At 40.5% G+C, this 18,140-nt stretch overlaps 1 protein-coding gene across 1 annotated transcript; it reads right to left on the bottom strand.

Moving 5' to 3' along the window:
• Positions 1-1,840: 1,840 nt before the first annotated feature.
• tlr18 (toll-like receptor 18) lies at positions 1,841-17,594 on the bottom strand. The gene is made up of 4 exons (XM_071383231.1): positions 17,194-17,594; positions 7,136-8,137; positions 5,730-6,912; positions 1,841-5,530 (listed from the first exon to the last, which is right to left on the bottom strand). The coding sequence occupies exons 2-4, from the start codon at positions 8,128-8,130 to the stop codon at positions 5,012-5,014; spliced, it is 2,697 nt and encodes an 898-aa protein (XP_071239332.1). The 5' UTR covers positions 8,131-8,137; positions 17,194-17,594; the 3' UTR covers positions 1,841-5,011.
• Between the last annotated feature and the right edge of the window lie 546 nt (positions 17,595-18,140).

The following is an 18,140-nucleotide window of genomic DNA, read 5'->3' as shown; positions in this document are numbered from 1 at the left end:
CGGGAGTAGTTCACATGGAGCCAGCTGTCTTCCATATACATCTGCTGAGAACCCAAGACAGGGACCAGCTGTAAGTAGAGAGGAAGAGGTGAAGCAAGAGGTTTTACTCCGCCCAAAATCTGTCAACGAAAAATAAGCCCATGAATTTCTGCACAAATCGTCAGAAATCATCTCAGGGAAGCTCATTTGCGCGCTCGTCGTGCTCACCAGGGTATTGACCTGACTGCAGTTTGGAGTCGTAACCAACTTCAGTGTGCAAATGCTCACCTTCGATGGGCACTAGCACGCTGGAGAAGTGTGTTCTTCACGGAAGAATCTCGGTTTCAACTGTACCGAGAAGGTGGCGTGTATGGCTTTGTGTGGGCGAGCGGTTTGCTGATGTCAACGTTGTGAACAGTGCCCCATGGTGGCGGTTGGGTTATGGTATGAGCCGGCATAAACTTTGGACAACTAACACAATTGCAGTTTATCAATGGCAATTTGAATGCACAGAGATGTCGTGATGAGATCCTGAGGCCCATTGTCATGCCATTCATCCGCCGCCATCACCTCATGTTTCAGCATGATAATGCACGGCCCCATGTCACAAGGATGTATACACAATTCCTGGCAGTACATGACAGTACATTAGCCATGGGATATGACAGTACATTAGCCATGGGATATGACAGTACATTAGCCATGGGATATGACAGTACATTAGCCATGGGATATGACAGTACATTAGCCATGGGATATGACAGTACATTAGCCATGGGATATGACAGCAGCAGGTCAGATACGTATAGGCCTACTACAGTATGTTCCATACATTCACTCTCTCTCCCATTGTTCCTTGCTGGGCACCCAAAATGGTTTGCCAACATTTATCACCTCAAATGATATCACATGGAAATAATCTCCCTCTGTATGCTTCTGCGCTCATATCAGACGCTAACTACCAAATTCAAATCAGCTGTAGCCGATGAATGAGCCATCTTTCATCACACATGCTATATTCTTTGAGATTCTAGTTAATTCATATGCTAATGTCCACGTTGACATCAGCGTCTGTCCTTCTATCCTTTTTCAAGATTACATGCTTTTATGCTATGACTATGGTAGATTAGATAAACACACGCAATAAAACAAACACTAATTTAAATGTATATTTGCAGAATACAAAACCAAGGGATCAATTAAGTGATAATGCCTGAGAAGCTGTAGTTTCTAGGATATCTTGGCAAAAGTGTTAGGCCTGATATGTGGTAACTGTCCATGTGGTCAGAATACAGACCTCTGTCATAAGTATTTACATGTCATATACTTTGCGTACTACTTTGTAGGCTATACTTTACTTAACCTTCCAAGATTAGACAGCTCCAGGACAAATACTGTAAGTCTGGTGAAAGTCGTTCATCGAGGCTTGGCCATGTCAAGGCCACAAAAGCGGGCTGTGCGGAGTGCGTTTCCGAGGTGATCTCACTTAAGTAGATGTCAACCTGAGTGACCCAGAAAAAGAGCACTCACCTTTCCCTTTTGTGTGGGAAACTAAAGCCACCATCTCTCATTACCGTGCAGAGAAGCAGAACCAACTGTTAGAATCTCTTACAACCTGTGCAACCTTGAACTTAATTGTACCTTCCATTATCTTGTACAGTTCACACTGAAAATACAGGTAGCAATGATCATGCACATGGGATTGAAAAATGAGTAGTGATAACATGTTTTCTTCTTATGTTCTGTGCTCAGATGGCAATTTCTGTAAATAGCCAGCACATAATACATTTTGATTTAGTCTGGGTAGCGATTTTCTCATTTAACAATTGGAAAAACACAAAAGGAGACGTACTAGAATAGGAACTGTGGTGGTTAATTTCTTTACTATCAAATGAGGAGAGACAAACTTATCACATAAGTCAGTGTTATACTTAAACTAAATATTTAATCACTTATTAATAAGAGAGCAGGTCAATACGACGCACACATATAAAGTGAATCGATTGAGTGCTCTACGATAATGATGGCTGGTCATGGCTGGTCGACGATTCACGATCAAATGATTCGTTGAGAGCCCCGAGGCAAAAGTACAAAGGTATTTTATAGCCAAGATACACCCCTTTCAACCTACATGACGAACAACAGATATATAGAATGGGTCACAAGGTTAAGATCTGTATGAAAGATACCTATAATACATAGCAGACAGTATCTGCTGTGTCAACAGTTTTCATTGTGTAGAGACCAGTGTCTGGCCCCGTATAGAACAGAAACATTAAATCATGCTCTGGAATGCTCTTTAGGTTTTATCACCCAAAAGACATCGTAAATCTCCTGTCAGTGTTATCACCCAGAGGCCCATCCTCAGTAGAACACACACACACAATAGTTAACAATACTCTATTCTGTTGCATAAAACAACCATTTTATACAATAAAAGTATGTTTGCTGTCTTGCTGGGCATATAACTACAGGCAGATGCTGTTTGTTATATCATGTCTGACATCTGCCAGTTTCTGTGATACAAGTCTGATCTCTTCCTCAAGACACACACACACAAACTTAAAGTGACTTCCAGAAAATGTAAAAGGGTGTCATCTATTGGTCAGTTGTATATATTGCCAGGTTTCACAAAGCAGCCCTTCACACTGATATTGTAAAACAGAATTACACTGCATTTTAACATATCCCTATTTCTAAATACCCACTCAACAGTCAAAACAACACTGTTTTATTAGAGTTATTGGCATAAATTAATTTGCATTAGGCAATCAATGTTATGATAAGCAATTAACTAATTTGTTATTTACTTAATTAGTAAATACCATTCACGTTAACAATAACATTCACATGTACATTAAAGCATTTATAGAGTATAGAAAAGTAAAACATTTATATTTTTTAGAATATTTGGACCTTCACATTTTTTCTCAAAAAATACATCAGCTACATTCATTCTAAACAACTGTCATTTAACGTGCAGTCCCCACTGGTTCCCTTTTCATATGAGATTTGTGGCTTGCATGCCTTTTGACATGGCAGAGACGATTCTACATGGAATGTGTATGTGCACGTGCACATAAAATGTAATTCTCTTTGGATAAAAGTGTCTGCTATATGGCATACATTTTGTGTTGCAGTAATTGTGATCAGTGGCCGAGTGGTGTTGGGAGTGTAACCACGCTGCATGACACCTGTCACCACATCTCCCTGGCACCTCGCTTGTTATCTCAAGTGTGACACGGGAAATCCCATTTGAGCTGTTGAGTTTGTGGTCTTTCAACACCTGTCAGCAGGGCCCTTGGCCTGGGTCACTTCGACAGCACATGGGGCAGAGAGCACCTCCTCTGCAACAAGGCGTACAGTGCCACAGAAAGTCAACACCCCCCTTGGATTTCTTCACATTTGATTGTGTTACAAAGTGGGATTAAAATGGATTTAATTGTATTTTTTTTGTCAACAATCTACACAAAATACTCTGTCATAGTGGAAGTAAAATTGTATATATTTTTTAACATCATTGAAAAATAGAACATTCATATACCTTGAATAAATAAGTATTCACCCCCAAGTCAATACATGTTAGTAACACCTTTGGCAGCGATTACAGCTGTGAGTCTTCTTGGGTAAGTCTCATAAGAGCTTTGTATACCTGTATTGTGCAATATTTGCCCATTATTCTTTTCAAAATTCTTGAAGCTCTGGCAAGGTGTTGGGGATCATGGCTAGAAAGTCATTTTCAAGTCTTGCCCTAGATTTTCAAGCATATTTAAGTCAACTGTAACTTGGCCACTCAGGAACATTCACTGTCTTCTTGGTAAACAACTCCAGTGTAGATTTGGCCTTGTGTTGTAGGTTATTGTCCTGTTTCAAGGTGAATTCCTCTCCCAGTGTCTGGTGTAAAGCAAACTAAAGCAGGTTGTCCACTACGATTTTGCCTGTTCTTAGCTGAATCTCGTTTCTTTTCATCCTGAACAATTCACCAGTCTTTGCCGATGTCAAGCATACCATGATGCAGCCACCACCGTGCTTGCAAATAAGGAGACAGTTACTCAGTGATTTGTTGTGTTGGACTTGCCCCAAACATAAGGCTTTGCATTTAGTCCAAAAAGTGTATTCCTTTGCCGTGTTTTTTCCCCCAGTATTACTTTAGTGCCTTGTTGCATAAATATGCATATTTTGGGATATTTTTTAGTCTGTATATTTGTATTATTATTTTTCTCTGTCATTTAGGTCATTATTGTGCAGTCACTACAATGTTGTTGATCCATCCTCAGTTTTCTCCCATCACAGCCATTGAACTCTGTAGTTGTTTTAAAATGCAATGGCCGCAGTTTCCTTCCTATCCTGCAGCTCAGTTCAGAAGGACGACTGTTTCTTTGATGTGTCTGGGTTGTTTGATACATTCTCCACAGCATACTTATTAACTTGGCCATGCTTAAAGATATATTCAATGTCTGATTTGTTATTTTTACCATCTACCAATCACTGCCCTTCTTTCAAAAAGCTCATTGGTCTTTGTAGTTGAATCTGTGCTTGAAATTCAATACTTGACTGAGGGACCTTACAGAGGAAAGGGTAGTCATTCAGAAATCCCATCAACCCCTATTATTTCATACAGAGTGACTCCATATAACTTATTATGTGATTTGTTAAGCCAATTTTTACTTCTGAACTAAAGGGGATGAATACTTGTGATTTTAAATTAATACTTATACTTATGTTATTTTTTATTTTTTTCACTTTGACATTATGGAGTATTTTGTGTAGATCAATGACAATAAAATTACAATTAAATATATTTAAATCCCACTTTGTATCGCAACAAAATGTAAAGAGTTCAAGGGGGAGTAAGCACTGTATATGTCAGAAGGGTGGGTGGCAGACGGATGATGTTATTCACTGTCATCATTATGAAACACTTGCTAATGCTACCAGCAGCTTGGAAAACACATTATCTGCCACAGCATGGCCAAGAAGTCACTCAAGCTCAGCACTTCAGAGAGAGATTGGTCTTGGGACACTATACACATTACAAGCTACATGCTTGGCTTATTTTGTCTGATGCCACGGCTACAGGGATTGGTCTTTGCCCATAAAACTCTGCACTTCTCACTGAAATATTTTCGATCTCCTGAGGAACTACTTTGTGGAGCTCTGCTTCTCTGTCTAAATTTGGCATAGCTATCGCTGGATTCCCATCCTCTAGAGGGAGCTCTATCACAGGCACAGCGCCCACTGAGGATACACTGCTGCTCCTACCACTAAGAGCCTGCTCTCTAGTCACTGTGGGCTTGCCCAGGCAGCTCCTAAGTTGAGCCCAGAAGAAGGTCTGCTGCTTGGCTTGCTGGGGCCACTCTAGGTACGTTTTGGTGTTCAGCATCTTCTTGAGCTTACAATACTTGCTGGGCAGAGATTCAGGGTCGATGGGCTCTTTCACCACCAGAATAACATCGCTGAAGGTCTTGCCGATGGCTCTTTGCTGGGCAAAGTAGAGCTCGTAGTTGCACCAATCGCTGTTCACAAAGTGGTGTGACAACACAAATATGACCTGGATTAGGAAACAAAAAATTCAGAGGATAGGGTGTATTCATTTAGGCAAATTCACAGTGCAGGAATCAGGATACAAACCTAAACAAAACATACATCTTACATTTTGGGTTGTTCAATTGACCTTTTATATTCAAAAGTCTAGTACTATTCACTTGTTAAAACACCTCTAACTTGTCTTGGTGGGTCCTCACTCTTACCTTTTCGCTGCTCTCAATATTTTCAATGATGTTGTCGATGATCCACTTTCCTGGCATGAAGTCTCTCTCATGGATACAGAGTCGGTAGGGGGGCTTGCTGTTCTCCAAGCAGGGCAACAACTGGTCCCTGACCCAGTCTGCATCTGGGTGGCTGTAGGAGATAAAGGCATGGTAAACATAGATCTGTGATTTTCCAGATGCTCCTTCCTGATGAGCCCTGTATTTGGCTCTGAGGATCTGATATGTGGCTTTGATGTACCAGGGAACATTGAATATGTAGCATATAAGCATCAACACTAAAACCACAGCTGCAGTAGTAGCCACACAGATGATGATGACCAGTCTGATATCGCAGGCCACGTGACCCGGGAAGAAATTTGCCACAGCGGTATTGAGCAGGGCCTTTGGATGGTAACACTTGTAGTTCTCTGGCCAGTCAGTGATGTTGACCTTCCCCTTGGAAATTGTGTCCTGGATGAAGGCATGGAGGTCGCAGGTGCAGTGAAATGGGTTGTTCCCCGCCGTCAGTCGAGACAGCTGGGGCATGTCCTGGAAGGAGCCCATGCTGATGAGCCCAAAGGAATTCCCATCCAGAGCCAGTGACTGCAAGGAGTAACTTCTCCACCCAGAGGGGATGAACTTGATCTTGTTCCCATTGAGCAGGAGCTCCTTGAGGCTGATGGTTTGTTGGAAGTAGGCCATGTCCAGCTGGTCCAGGTCACAGTACGAGAGGTCCAGGAATTGTACTGTGGTGGGCAGACACTGGAGGGCACCACTTTTGAATCTGTTGTGGTGAGCGATCACCTGGGTGATGTTCTGCATCCAGTTACAGTTGCGACTCTTCTCAGCAGAGCCCAGCATGTTGTGGCTGACATCCAGGACCTTCAACTGTTTGAACTCCCTGGTCAGGGAGGCTAAGTCCTGAAGGCTGGTCAGTTGGTTGGTGCTGACATTGAAGGAACGAAGAGCCGGCATGTTGCCCCTGTAGTCGCATCTCTGGTTGAAGAGGATGTTGTCCTGCAGGCGGTTGTTTGAGATGTCCAAAACCTTCATGTCTTCCATATTAAGCCAGGCATCGCAAGGCACAGATTTGAAGTTGACATTCTGAATGGACAGCAGTCGGACTTTGTTGAACCATGTGAAGCGCCAGTCGAATCGCAAAATGTCTGGATTACTGATGTGCCTGAGGAGTAATGGAGACAAAACATGTAAGCATGAAAAAAACATGTGTGGTCAAGATGATAACATAATTGGTACTTTCACAATACATAGATATGACAAAAGATTTCAATTGATGAAGAAAATACACTTGTGACTAGGAACCTGTATTTGTTTTTGTATCTTCTGGGTAGAAATATCTGCATAGTGCTTTTGTAATTTAACAGAGTAGAATAAGATATGCTTACCACAGATTTAGTCTACTCAGTGCAAGGTCTTTGATACTGGATCCCAAGCCATTATCCAGAAAGTTGGGCGAGCGAGCAAAGTCAATGTATTGAAGTGTCAGACGTTTAAGGGGGGTGACCTGTAGATTAAACAGAGCCATCCTCATAAGGTTCTCATTGAATTTTCCACGGTGAAAGATGAGCGAATCTACTTTGATGTCTTGCAAGCCTCTGAAAATATCCTCATCTCCCATGTAATACATGAACTCAAAGAGGTTCCTGAATTGGATGAGACTGAAAGTCTTGTTGGCCATGTCTCGTAGAATCAAAGGTAGGAAATTCGGCTTCTGATCTATAGCCATGTCAAAACCCATTCTACCTGTCTGGATTACCTTCAGACTACCCGGTTCATAGTAACTTATATTTGATGAAGTTTTAATGGCAAAGTCCTGTAACTGAATGTTCCTCAATGCCTGGAAGTCCCCTTTCCTTAGACCCTTGACCAAGGGGCCGCCCATGGACAGGGCCTTGAGGTGGGTCATTCTGGAGAAAACGTCAGCTGACAATGTGGCCTGGGTGTAAAGGTTATTCGACATAAGGAGTTCCCTTAGATTAAAGAGGTCCTGCAAGGCGTTGGCAGGGATTTCCTCTAGGGAGTTGTTAAAGATGTTAAGATGCTCCAGGAGGGGGTTGTTGTAGAAGGCACGGTCCTCTATCACAGAGATGTTGTTGAACTGCAGCTCGAGGACACGAAGATGAGGTAGGCGAGAAAAGTAATTAACACGAATGGCATGAATTTCATTGTAGGAGAGATCTATACTTTCAAGCGTGGAAGGGAGGTGCTTCCATGGAACATGATCCAGTCGCTGACCAAGGCAGTTTGCGGAGCGTCCAGAGTTGTAGATTTGACAGGGGCCTCTCTCATCATTCGTAGCAGGGGTTGGTGAGGCAAGGGCCACAAGAAGTGGCGGACTAAACCACACAAAACCCAGTAGAATCATTGTGCGCATGTACATTTTCGATCTGTAAAGGAATGTAAAAATCTGTCAAGTTTAACAAATTACAAGATTGACAAGATTGTTAACAAACATCTATTACATTCTCTAGGTCTTTATCATTGAAGTTTGACTATAGTCTCCTCTTTACGTCCTTCAATCCTCAATTGCAACTAGAGGAAATAGGGAGGAAATAGATTTCACTCTGATGTTACCAGTATTTATGTGTCTGTGCCCAACATTACCCACACATTTCTGTTTCAAAGCCAAGAGAAGGGATTTGTGAAATATCGCCATGACACTCTTATCTATGGATACATGTTTACATCCATGTTTACCATCACTGTCTTGATTATTACAGGTTGAATATTAACATGCTTGCAGTGAAGAATGGTCCAACAGTGTGCATCTTTCAAGTTAGGCTTTAGTGTAGAAGTCAGCAAAGTATTGATAAAATAGGCAAAAAGCAACCAGATCAAGAATACCAACAACTAATAATGTCCTGCCTATAATGTATAGTTCTCGCTTTGTGGGCAATAAAATTAGGAAATGGCAACTGAACGTGAGATTTCTCAACACGGACCGTATGGTCAGTTCTGGCATGCACACCACCTGATCTATTGACTTAATTCAGACTACTATTGTGGTGTTGGGAAGTGAAATGCTCAATGGGAACTGCTGTCAGCATTTTGATGCAGTGGTGTGGTTTCTCCAACAACGTGCATAACCTTCCCAGCTAGCACATAACGTTCCTAGAACCATATGTTTCTTAGAGCTTGGTGAGAGCGTGGTTGTCCTATGGTTTTGCATACAACTTTCCCATAACGTTTCCTCAGGGTTCTATTTAAATGAATGTTCTCAAATTGTTCAGAGAACAATATTCTTCCATGGGAATTTCAGGACTTCAGCATAACGTTTTCTACAGTTTCTCATGTTCTATTTAAAGTAATATTCTCAGAACATTAGGGAAACTGTCATAAACATAAACATAATTCAAAGGATGTTGGAAGAATGTTATTTAAAAACATATTCCTTTCCGAGCATAAACAAAATTCTATATCTTGTTATGCGTGTTCGGGTGTGTTGGCTGCACCCACTAATTGGCCACACTTGATCTTAATGAGTGCTTGTTTCCTTTGAAATGGTGTCTGTTTGAATAGACTACTAATAAAGGATATATGCCATTCTAAGTGGGCTGTTACCAGGACCCAGATTAAACCTATTTCTGGGCTAAAATGCATGCTCAATGGAGAACCTTTAAAGTATTCCTGTGAATAGTAAATTTAAAGATGCATCTTTTAAAAGTGTGTAACTGTACCTGTTAGTGGAGGTGATGCTGTTATATGTTCAAGACCAGCTGATGTGTTGGTATGACTTACACAAGGGAGTGAACTGATTCATCCTCCTTGACTGAGATTAAATTCCTCTTGCTGACTAATTCTCATGGCTGAATGTTTCTACTAACCCTCATAAGACACAGTACTCTGCTCATGGCTGTTAGGTACAATCCCCCAAGTTCTCATAATCCTTTCCTTTAAACTTGCAAAATTCTCTCCACCAACAAGAGGGCTGTGAACAGCTAGTGTAGTGCTTGTGGCGTGGAATGTTCCCCAATGTTGGAAGGGGGGCCCCGAGTGAAAAAGTTTGGGAACCCCTGCTATAGCCTATGGTAAGTTTGTTATTCTAGCAATGTTTTATGATATTTTGAGTAATACCAAGGGATGAAACATTTAACGAAAACATTTTATTTTCAGAAGCCCTTGCTTTTCTCAATAAAGATTCTGGATTATATATTTTTTTATCTGTGGCATATTGTATTTTCTGATACCAAAATGTCTGAGGTATTCAATGAGCCTCCACTTTGTTTACTGTACTGTATACATTGGGTAGCATATACATAGGCAATGGATACTTCCTGGAGACCAGCAAATAAGACTGACCCTTTCAAAATTCAGGTCAGAGTTCTGCTCTTGATATAGAGGTTAATATTTAGATAATGAATTCCTTCTTTCTGCTGGAAGGGTCAATTTATGATGTTTATAATTAATTGGACAGTCTGTTAGACTGCTGTCTTGATCTCCTTATCTGACGTGCACCGCCTCCACTGACATTCATATCTGGCAGGGTTCCATAAATATTTCCTTACTGTGTGGGGATGTTTTGTAATTTAACAGAGGAAATATGCACTTCCTTGTTGCTATGCTACGTAGCATCTGCATGTTAAAAAAAAAAAAAACCTGCATAGCTTTATTGCACAATGATACCTACTGTACCCGTAGTTTAGAGAAGCTTATCAGTTATCTAGCCAACACTGATAGCTATTCCTACAAATGAAGAAAAGATAACAAACGTTTCAATAATATTGAATCAGTAAAATGCCTCACATGCATATAACCCCATCACAAAACAATAACCCAGCATAATGACCACCATAAAGCATAGGCCAATCATGAAATGGTTCAATATTAGTATTTATCAGTCTTATTGTTATTGTACCAGGAACCCAGCACAATATGGTCTTCCTCCATTAAAAACTGCTTAGATTAACACTAGACCTTGCAGAGTGATTAAATCAATATCAGCCAACTATAACTGAGTGGTTGATTAATGTCCCACGGACCAATGTCAGACCAGATGGTAACTCATAAATATGACACAATCAGTGGCTGATGAGAAGGGGAGGATTTTTTACAGGAAAGTAGGAGCTTCCTTCTAAAGCCGGTCTATATTTACTTAGTGTTACTACTTACCACCAGGTCAGAGCAGTCAACCCTGAGTTGTGTGCCTCTAACCTACATGTATAGAGTATTAATAGGCTACATGAACTCTGTTAGTTAGCCTGGTGAGCCATTAACTCACTGGTTGTGTGCTTCTGAATGTCTAATACTGGAATCAGACGACTTGCCAATCAAGATTGGTCACCCAAATATGTGTGATTACACTACAAATACAAAACTTCACTTTTGATAGGCTAATTATTATCTACAAAAGAGTGACATATGCATGGAATCTTGTGGGCTATGCTGTGACCTGAGGATGGACTTTTACTTGAATTTCTGTAGACGTGTGAAGACATTTAAGTGGTAGGATCTAATTAATTATGTGTAAATATCCATATCACCACCGATGACAAGAAGAACTTAATGAAATTGTGACACATCGTACAAAAAGCATATGGCCTATGCTTTTGGCCTTTCTAGGGAGTTTTTCCTAGCCACCGTGCTTCTACACCTGCATTGCTTGCTGTTTGGGGTTTTAGGCTGGGTTTCTGTACAGCACTTCGAGATATTAGCTGATGTACGAAGGGCTATATCAAATAAACTTGAGTGATTGATTGATCAACAACATTGTAAAGCTGGAGTACTGCTGACTATTGGCTCATAGATTTAGGCACTGAAATTCAATACCTGTTACAGCTATACATTTATGTTTGAAAACGATGGGACCCACCAGGGTCAAAGCAGTCTACTTAAAGTAGTATATACTGTAGCTTCAGGGAAATTAACATCCGCATAGCCAGCTAAGCAGTTTATTTAGACAAGCCAGGAGAAATGTAAGGCTAAGTTTAGTGCCCAGAAAGCATGTTCAAACAACTTATATTGACCCATACAACCTATAAACCTATTATAAACCTAGTACTCACCCACTTTGAGACACATCCAAATAAAACTGAGACAAAACAACATCTGATAGACATCATATATTCAACTGATAATATTTTCTCAGTAAACATTTCCTCGTACTTGCTTTATTGCCAATTAGCTATATTGTCTTCAAAGAAACTCCCAAGTTCAACACCTGAAGAAAAATAATATATGTTACCGGTTCGGTTACTTTTAGATTACTTTCCCCTTTAGAGGCATTAGAAGAAGGCAAAAATGTATGTTCCCAATTGAACCACATATATTGCAGGATAAATCAATGTTAAAGTTTACATAGCTGGCCATATATGGATGTTAAATTTTACTTTATGGTTTGGTTATGTAGGTTTCTTCTAACCCATCGCTTTCTACTACATATAATACCATTAAATTATAGCTTTACATTAAAAAACTAAATCTATCAGAATTCCAGTCATTCCAATTAATGTTATTCCCTTTGATCTTCAAGAATAGGACTTGGAAATATGGAAGTATATATTAGCCAAATAGTTTTACCTCAACATGACACCAAAACTAAGGATTTATTAGCCAGCACTACTCTGTTGTTTATGATTTTGTTGTCATGTAGGACTGATTGGGCTCATTGATTCGAGTTAAAAAATAAATGCTGTGCTCATGAAATGGCATGCTTTGAGGACTACTGAAAAGTGCTATTTACATGTGAAAAATTAATGCCATATGCTGCATTTGCTATAGACCTATTGTTTATCTTTTTGTTGGTGACACTTTGATATCTTGATAATATACAGCTGTTTAAAGTGCAAATCCACAGAAGAAACCATAACTAAATGGTTCACCCTGCCTGTTTTGGTAAAAAGCTGAGGGATGGGCCTGGAGAAATGTAACCACTCTCAGATTAATAGACAGAGCTATGGATGCAAGGACTGACCATCCATGATATAAAAAGTATTGTTTTAATCATGATATGTGGCTATACAGTGTGTGTTTACATTTACAATGTTTACAAACATTGGAGTAAAACAAGCATATATTTTGGGTTCTCATGGAGTGTGACAGTTGAACTAAGCTCATGAGGCATTTGTAAATTATATTCTTCAAGAATATAAGATATATATATATATTATAATGTATAAGTACAAAAATTGATGTAGCAACTACAGATTGCCCCTTTAAGTCTATCAAAAGTGTGACAATTTGAGCATGTGTCCATTAGGCCTATGGATTTTTGTTTTTGTTTTTTATCAGCATGAATTAAATTGAGCAATAAAAGCCCCACTTTTATTCCATAGGTTTGGATCTGCACTATGAAGCTGTTGCAAGAGCGCATTTTTCACTGGCTGTCCACTGGTTTCAAAAACAATGATTGATAGGCAGCTTAAACGTATTGAATTCAACCATTATTGGGTTCAAATACACATTTAGGTTTGTAAACAGCCATCCACAATCCGCTAAATGAGAGAGCAGCAGTGTGATTCACATCAACGCGCTATGTAGATATCAATAATAAGTGATATCCGTGTCGCCATATACTACACACCACTGCTGTCATCCTTACCTCCAAGCGTGTGGACACACCACCATGACAGCCCTAACTCAAACCACCATCTCAGTGTTTTAATGGACACACCACCATGACAGCCCTAACTCAAACCACCATCTCAGTGTTTTAATGGACACACCACCATGACAGCCCTAACTCAAACCACCTTCTCAGTGTTTTAATGGACACACCACCATGACAGCCCTAACTCAAACCACCATCTCAGTGTTTTAATGGACACACCACCATGACAGCCCTAACTCAAACCACCATCTCAGTGTTTTAATGGACACACCACCATGACAGCCCTAACTCAAACCACCTTCTCAGTGTTTTAATGGACACACCACCATGACAGCCCTAACTCAAACCACCATCTCAGTGTTTTAATGGACACCACCATGACAGCCCTAACTCAAACCACCATCTCAGTGTTTTAATGGACACACCACCATGACAGCCCTAACTCAAACCACCATCTCAGTGTTTTAATGGACACACCACCATGATAGCCCTAACTCAAACCACCATCTCAGTGTTTTAATGGACACACCACCATGACAGCCCTAACTCAAACCACCATCTCAGTGTTTTAATGGACACACCACTATGACAGCCCTAACTCAAAGCACCATCTCAGTGTTTTAATGGACACACCACCATGACAGCCCTAACTCAAACCACCATCTCAGTGTTTTAATGGACACACCACCATGACAGCCCTAACTCAAACCACCTTCTCAGTGTTTAAATGGACACACCACCATGACAGCCCTAACTCAAACCACCATCTCAGTGTTTTAATGGACACACCACCATGACAGCCCTAACTCAAACCACCATCTCAGTGTTTTAATGGACACACCACCATGACAGCCCTAACTCAAACCACCATCTCAGTGTTTTAATGGACACACCACCATGACAGCCCTAACTCAAACCACCATCTCAGTGTTTTAATGGACACACCACCATGACAGCCCTAACTCAAACCACCATCTCAGTGTTTTAATGGACACACCACCATGACAGCCCTAACTCAAAGCACCATCTCAGTGTTTTAATGGACACACCACCATGACAGCCCTACCTCAAACCACCATCTCAGTGTTTTAATGGACACACCACCATGACAGCCCTAACTCAAACCACCATCTCAGTGTTTTAATGGACACACCACCATGACAGCCCTAACTCAAACCACCATCTCAGTGTTTTAATGGACACACCACCATGATAGCCCTAACTCAAACCACCATCTCAGTGTTTTAATGGACACACCACCATGACAGCCCTAACTCAAACCACCATCTCAGTGTTTTAATGGACACACCACCATGACAGCCCTAACTCAAACCACCATCTCAGTGTTTTAATGGACACACCACCATGACAGCCCTAACTCAAACCACCTTCTCAGTGTTTTAATGGACACACCACCATGACAGCCCTAACTCAAACCACCATCTCAGTGTTTTAATGGACACACCACCATGACAGCCCTAACTCAAACCACCATCTCAGTGTTTTAATGGACACACCACCATGATAGCCCTAACTCAAACCACCATCTCAGTGTTTTAATGGACACACCACCATGACAGCCCTAACTCAAACCACCATCTCAGTGTTTTAATGGACACACCACCATGACAGCCCTAACTCAAACCACCATCTCAGTGTTTTAATGGACACACCACCATGATAGCCCTAACTCAAACCACCTTCTCAGTGTTTTAATGGACACACCACCATGACAGCCCTAACTCAAACCACCATCTCAGTGTTTTAATGGACACACCACCATGACAGCCCTAACTCAAACCACCATCTCAGTGTTTTAATGGACACACCACCATGATAGCCCTAACTCAAACCACCATCTCAGTGTTTTAATGGACACACCACCATGACAGCCCTAACTCAAACCACCATCTCAGTGTTTTAATGGACACACCACCATGACAGCCCTAACTCAAACCACCATCTCAGTGTTTTAATGGACACACCACCATGATAGCCCTAACTCAAACCACCATCTCAGTGTTTTAATGGACACACCACCATGACAGCCCTAACTCAAACCACCTTCTCAGTGTTTTAATGGACACACCACCATGACAGCCCTAACTCAAACCACCATCTCAGTGTTTTAATGGACACACCACCATGATAGCCCTAACTCAAACCACCATCTCAGTGTTTTAATGGACACACCACCATGACAGCCCTAACTCAAACCACCTTCTCAGTGTTTTAATGGACACACCACCATGACAGCCCTAACTCAAACCACCATCTCAGTGTTTTAATGGACACACCACCATGATAGCCCTAACTCAAACCACCATCTCAGTGTTTTAATGGACACACCACCATGACAGCCCTAACTCAAACCACCATCTCAGTGTTTTAATGGACACACCACCATGATAGCCCTAACTCAAACCACCATCTCAGTGTTTTAATGGACACACCACCATGACAGCCCTAACTCAAACCACCATCTCAGTGTTTTAATGGACACACCACCATGACAGCCCTAACTCAAACCAACAGTTACAGCAAGATGCAGTTATTTTACAACCACAACTCTGATCAGTTTTTACATCTGTAAGAAATGGCACTAATGTAGCCATTTAAGGATTAAATGACTGGGTATGATGGTGCATGATCAGTTCAAAGCTGCTGTTTTTGTCCAAAGGTGACCTTCTAAAATAACTGTCCAGTGTTTCCAGATTTCTACGAAATATGACTCATTAATTACAATGAGTGAAATGGTTTTCCTTCTAAAAAATGGTAATTAAGTATGTTAAAGCACATTTTCTGTGTAGGAATGGTGTGGGCGTATGCCGGTCATTAAAAATATGAATACGAGTAGAACGGTGATTAGCCAGCTCATCCTCCTCAGGAGGGTGATATCATAGTAAGCATTATTTTTGCTTGAGATACAAGTTTGAGTTGATTTTTATTTATACTTCGGCCACAAATACTATGTATAGGATGAGGCAACAACATTTGAGTATGAGTTAACAATATTCACTTTTAAAAGTGATTTTCACTGGACAGTTTAAAACTGCAACGTTTTCTCTCAGCCTCATGGCAAAATGTGACAAATGGCACGAGATGAGCTATAACATGTGTAGAATTGCAGGAAATTAGCTTTAAAACTGCTCCCAGGTAATGACTTACCCCAACCTAGTCTGTCATGGTACTGTCCATTGTGTGTTTGCTTGGCATGCATACTGCAATGTTGTGAGTTTGACTTGAGCTACAGTTTTATTTTTACATAGATATATTTAACTTTTTTTATACAGCTTAGTCTCACTGACAGAATCTGTTTTTCAAGAGACCTGGTTAAAAGTCTTCAATATCAAGTTGTACCCTAACACATTAACATTAAAGCCATATGTGATGCAATGGCTCAATTGCACAGACTGCACAAAACCATGGCCCTCACATGAGTCCTTCAGTTAGCACAATATTAATGGAGTCAAACGCACCATCATCCACCTGGCAGATCACTGTGTTCCTGGACTTGAGGGAAATGTATAACAGAGTAAAGCTGATGATGGTGACTCCTCCTATAATCACAGTGTGGTTCTATATTTATCTGATACAGCCTGTCTAGGCCTGCTTACTTATTTTTACTCATTTGATTTCTCAGTCACTTAAAAAGTCAAATTTGCATATCTAGATTTTTTATAGTTTTTCCTTGATGCCCGACTGTTTGGTATTTGTAAACTCATCCTGTAGCCTAATAATAGTTACTGCTAACATTATTGAGGTAATTTTACACTCAAATATCTAAATGAGTGAAAATGACTGGTGCTATCACCATCTCCCTACTGTGAATATCTTTATACTGTTACAATGATCAACATTTTATATAAAGTAGTCAGACAAACTCTCAGCACTTACCTAAAGATGAAAGATTAGTGAACCAATTCAGCCCTTCAACACTTTAGCATATGTTGTCAGTGACTGATCACGCTTATGAGAAATGAAGGAAGAAGACCAGCCCTTTAAGTCTTATTTTCTTCGTTGCTCTGTTACGCACTCAGGAATGTGGAATGTGGTGGACGAAGCCATTCCCTTTTCTGCAGGGCAGTGCTTGACTTGGGCAGGAGCAGAGTACCGGTACCTCAAATGTTCTACTGCTTGAGCTCCTGCACCTCTTATAGAATATTAGCTCCAAGTATTGTAGCGCTCCTGCACCTAAATATAAAAGGTACCTGCACCCAAAATGAGTACCGGCACCTATTTCAGTCCAAGTCAAGCACCACTGCCAGGGTTTGCAACCTTTAATGTCACACAATGTCTTTTGAGGTGACTGTGGGGAAAATAAGATATGGGGCTATCTTGTGCAATAGTACATTGAAATAGCTTTGTCTCTGTTGTTATTCCACCCTGGGTATTCTAACACATAAAGAGAAAATGCTAGGTCAGAACCTTCAACATTTATAGTTAAAACCTCTCTGGCAATTAAATTGATTTAGTGAGTCATGTCATTAGATATAATTGTATTGTGGTTGTATTTGCACAGAGGAAAGCTAGAACCTAATAAAATTGATTAATATACTGTATGTAGCAGGGGTTTTGATTTTGCTTTGTGTGGCTATCTCTGGCAGTCGATAAGTAAGCCTGTCTGTTATTGAATAAGATTAGTTGTTTCTCTTCATTACAAATAGGAAACTAACTTCATGGGAAATGGGTAGAAACTTTAATAGAAAAGAGAGAGGGGGAAATAAATATGTTCTTCATTATGGTTGCCTCAGTTTGTTGGTGGGTGTTCAAAAGTGAATGACAACCCATAACAAAAACAAGCTGTCTTTTAAGATCTTGTTATTAATCATAAGTGATTCATC

Source organism: Salvelinus alpinus, chromosome 35 (assembly GCF_045679555.1).
Source record: "Salvelinus alpinus chromosome 35, SLU_Salpinus.1, whole genome shotgun sequence".
Classification (NCBI taxonomy): Eukaryota; Metazoa; Chordata; class Actinopteri; order Salmoniformes; family Salmonidae; genus Salvelinus; species Salvelinus alpinus.
Note: the sequence above shows the minus strand (reverse complement) of the source record. Positions and strands in the feature narration are given on the sequence as shown.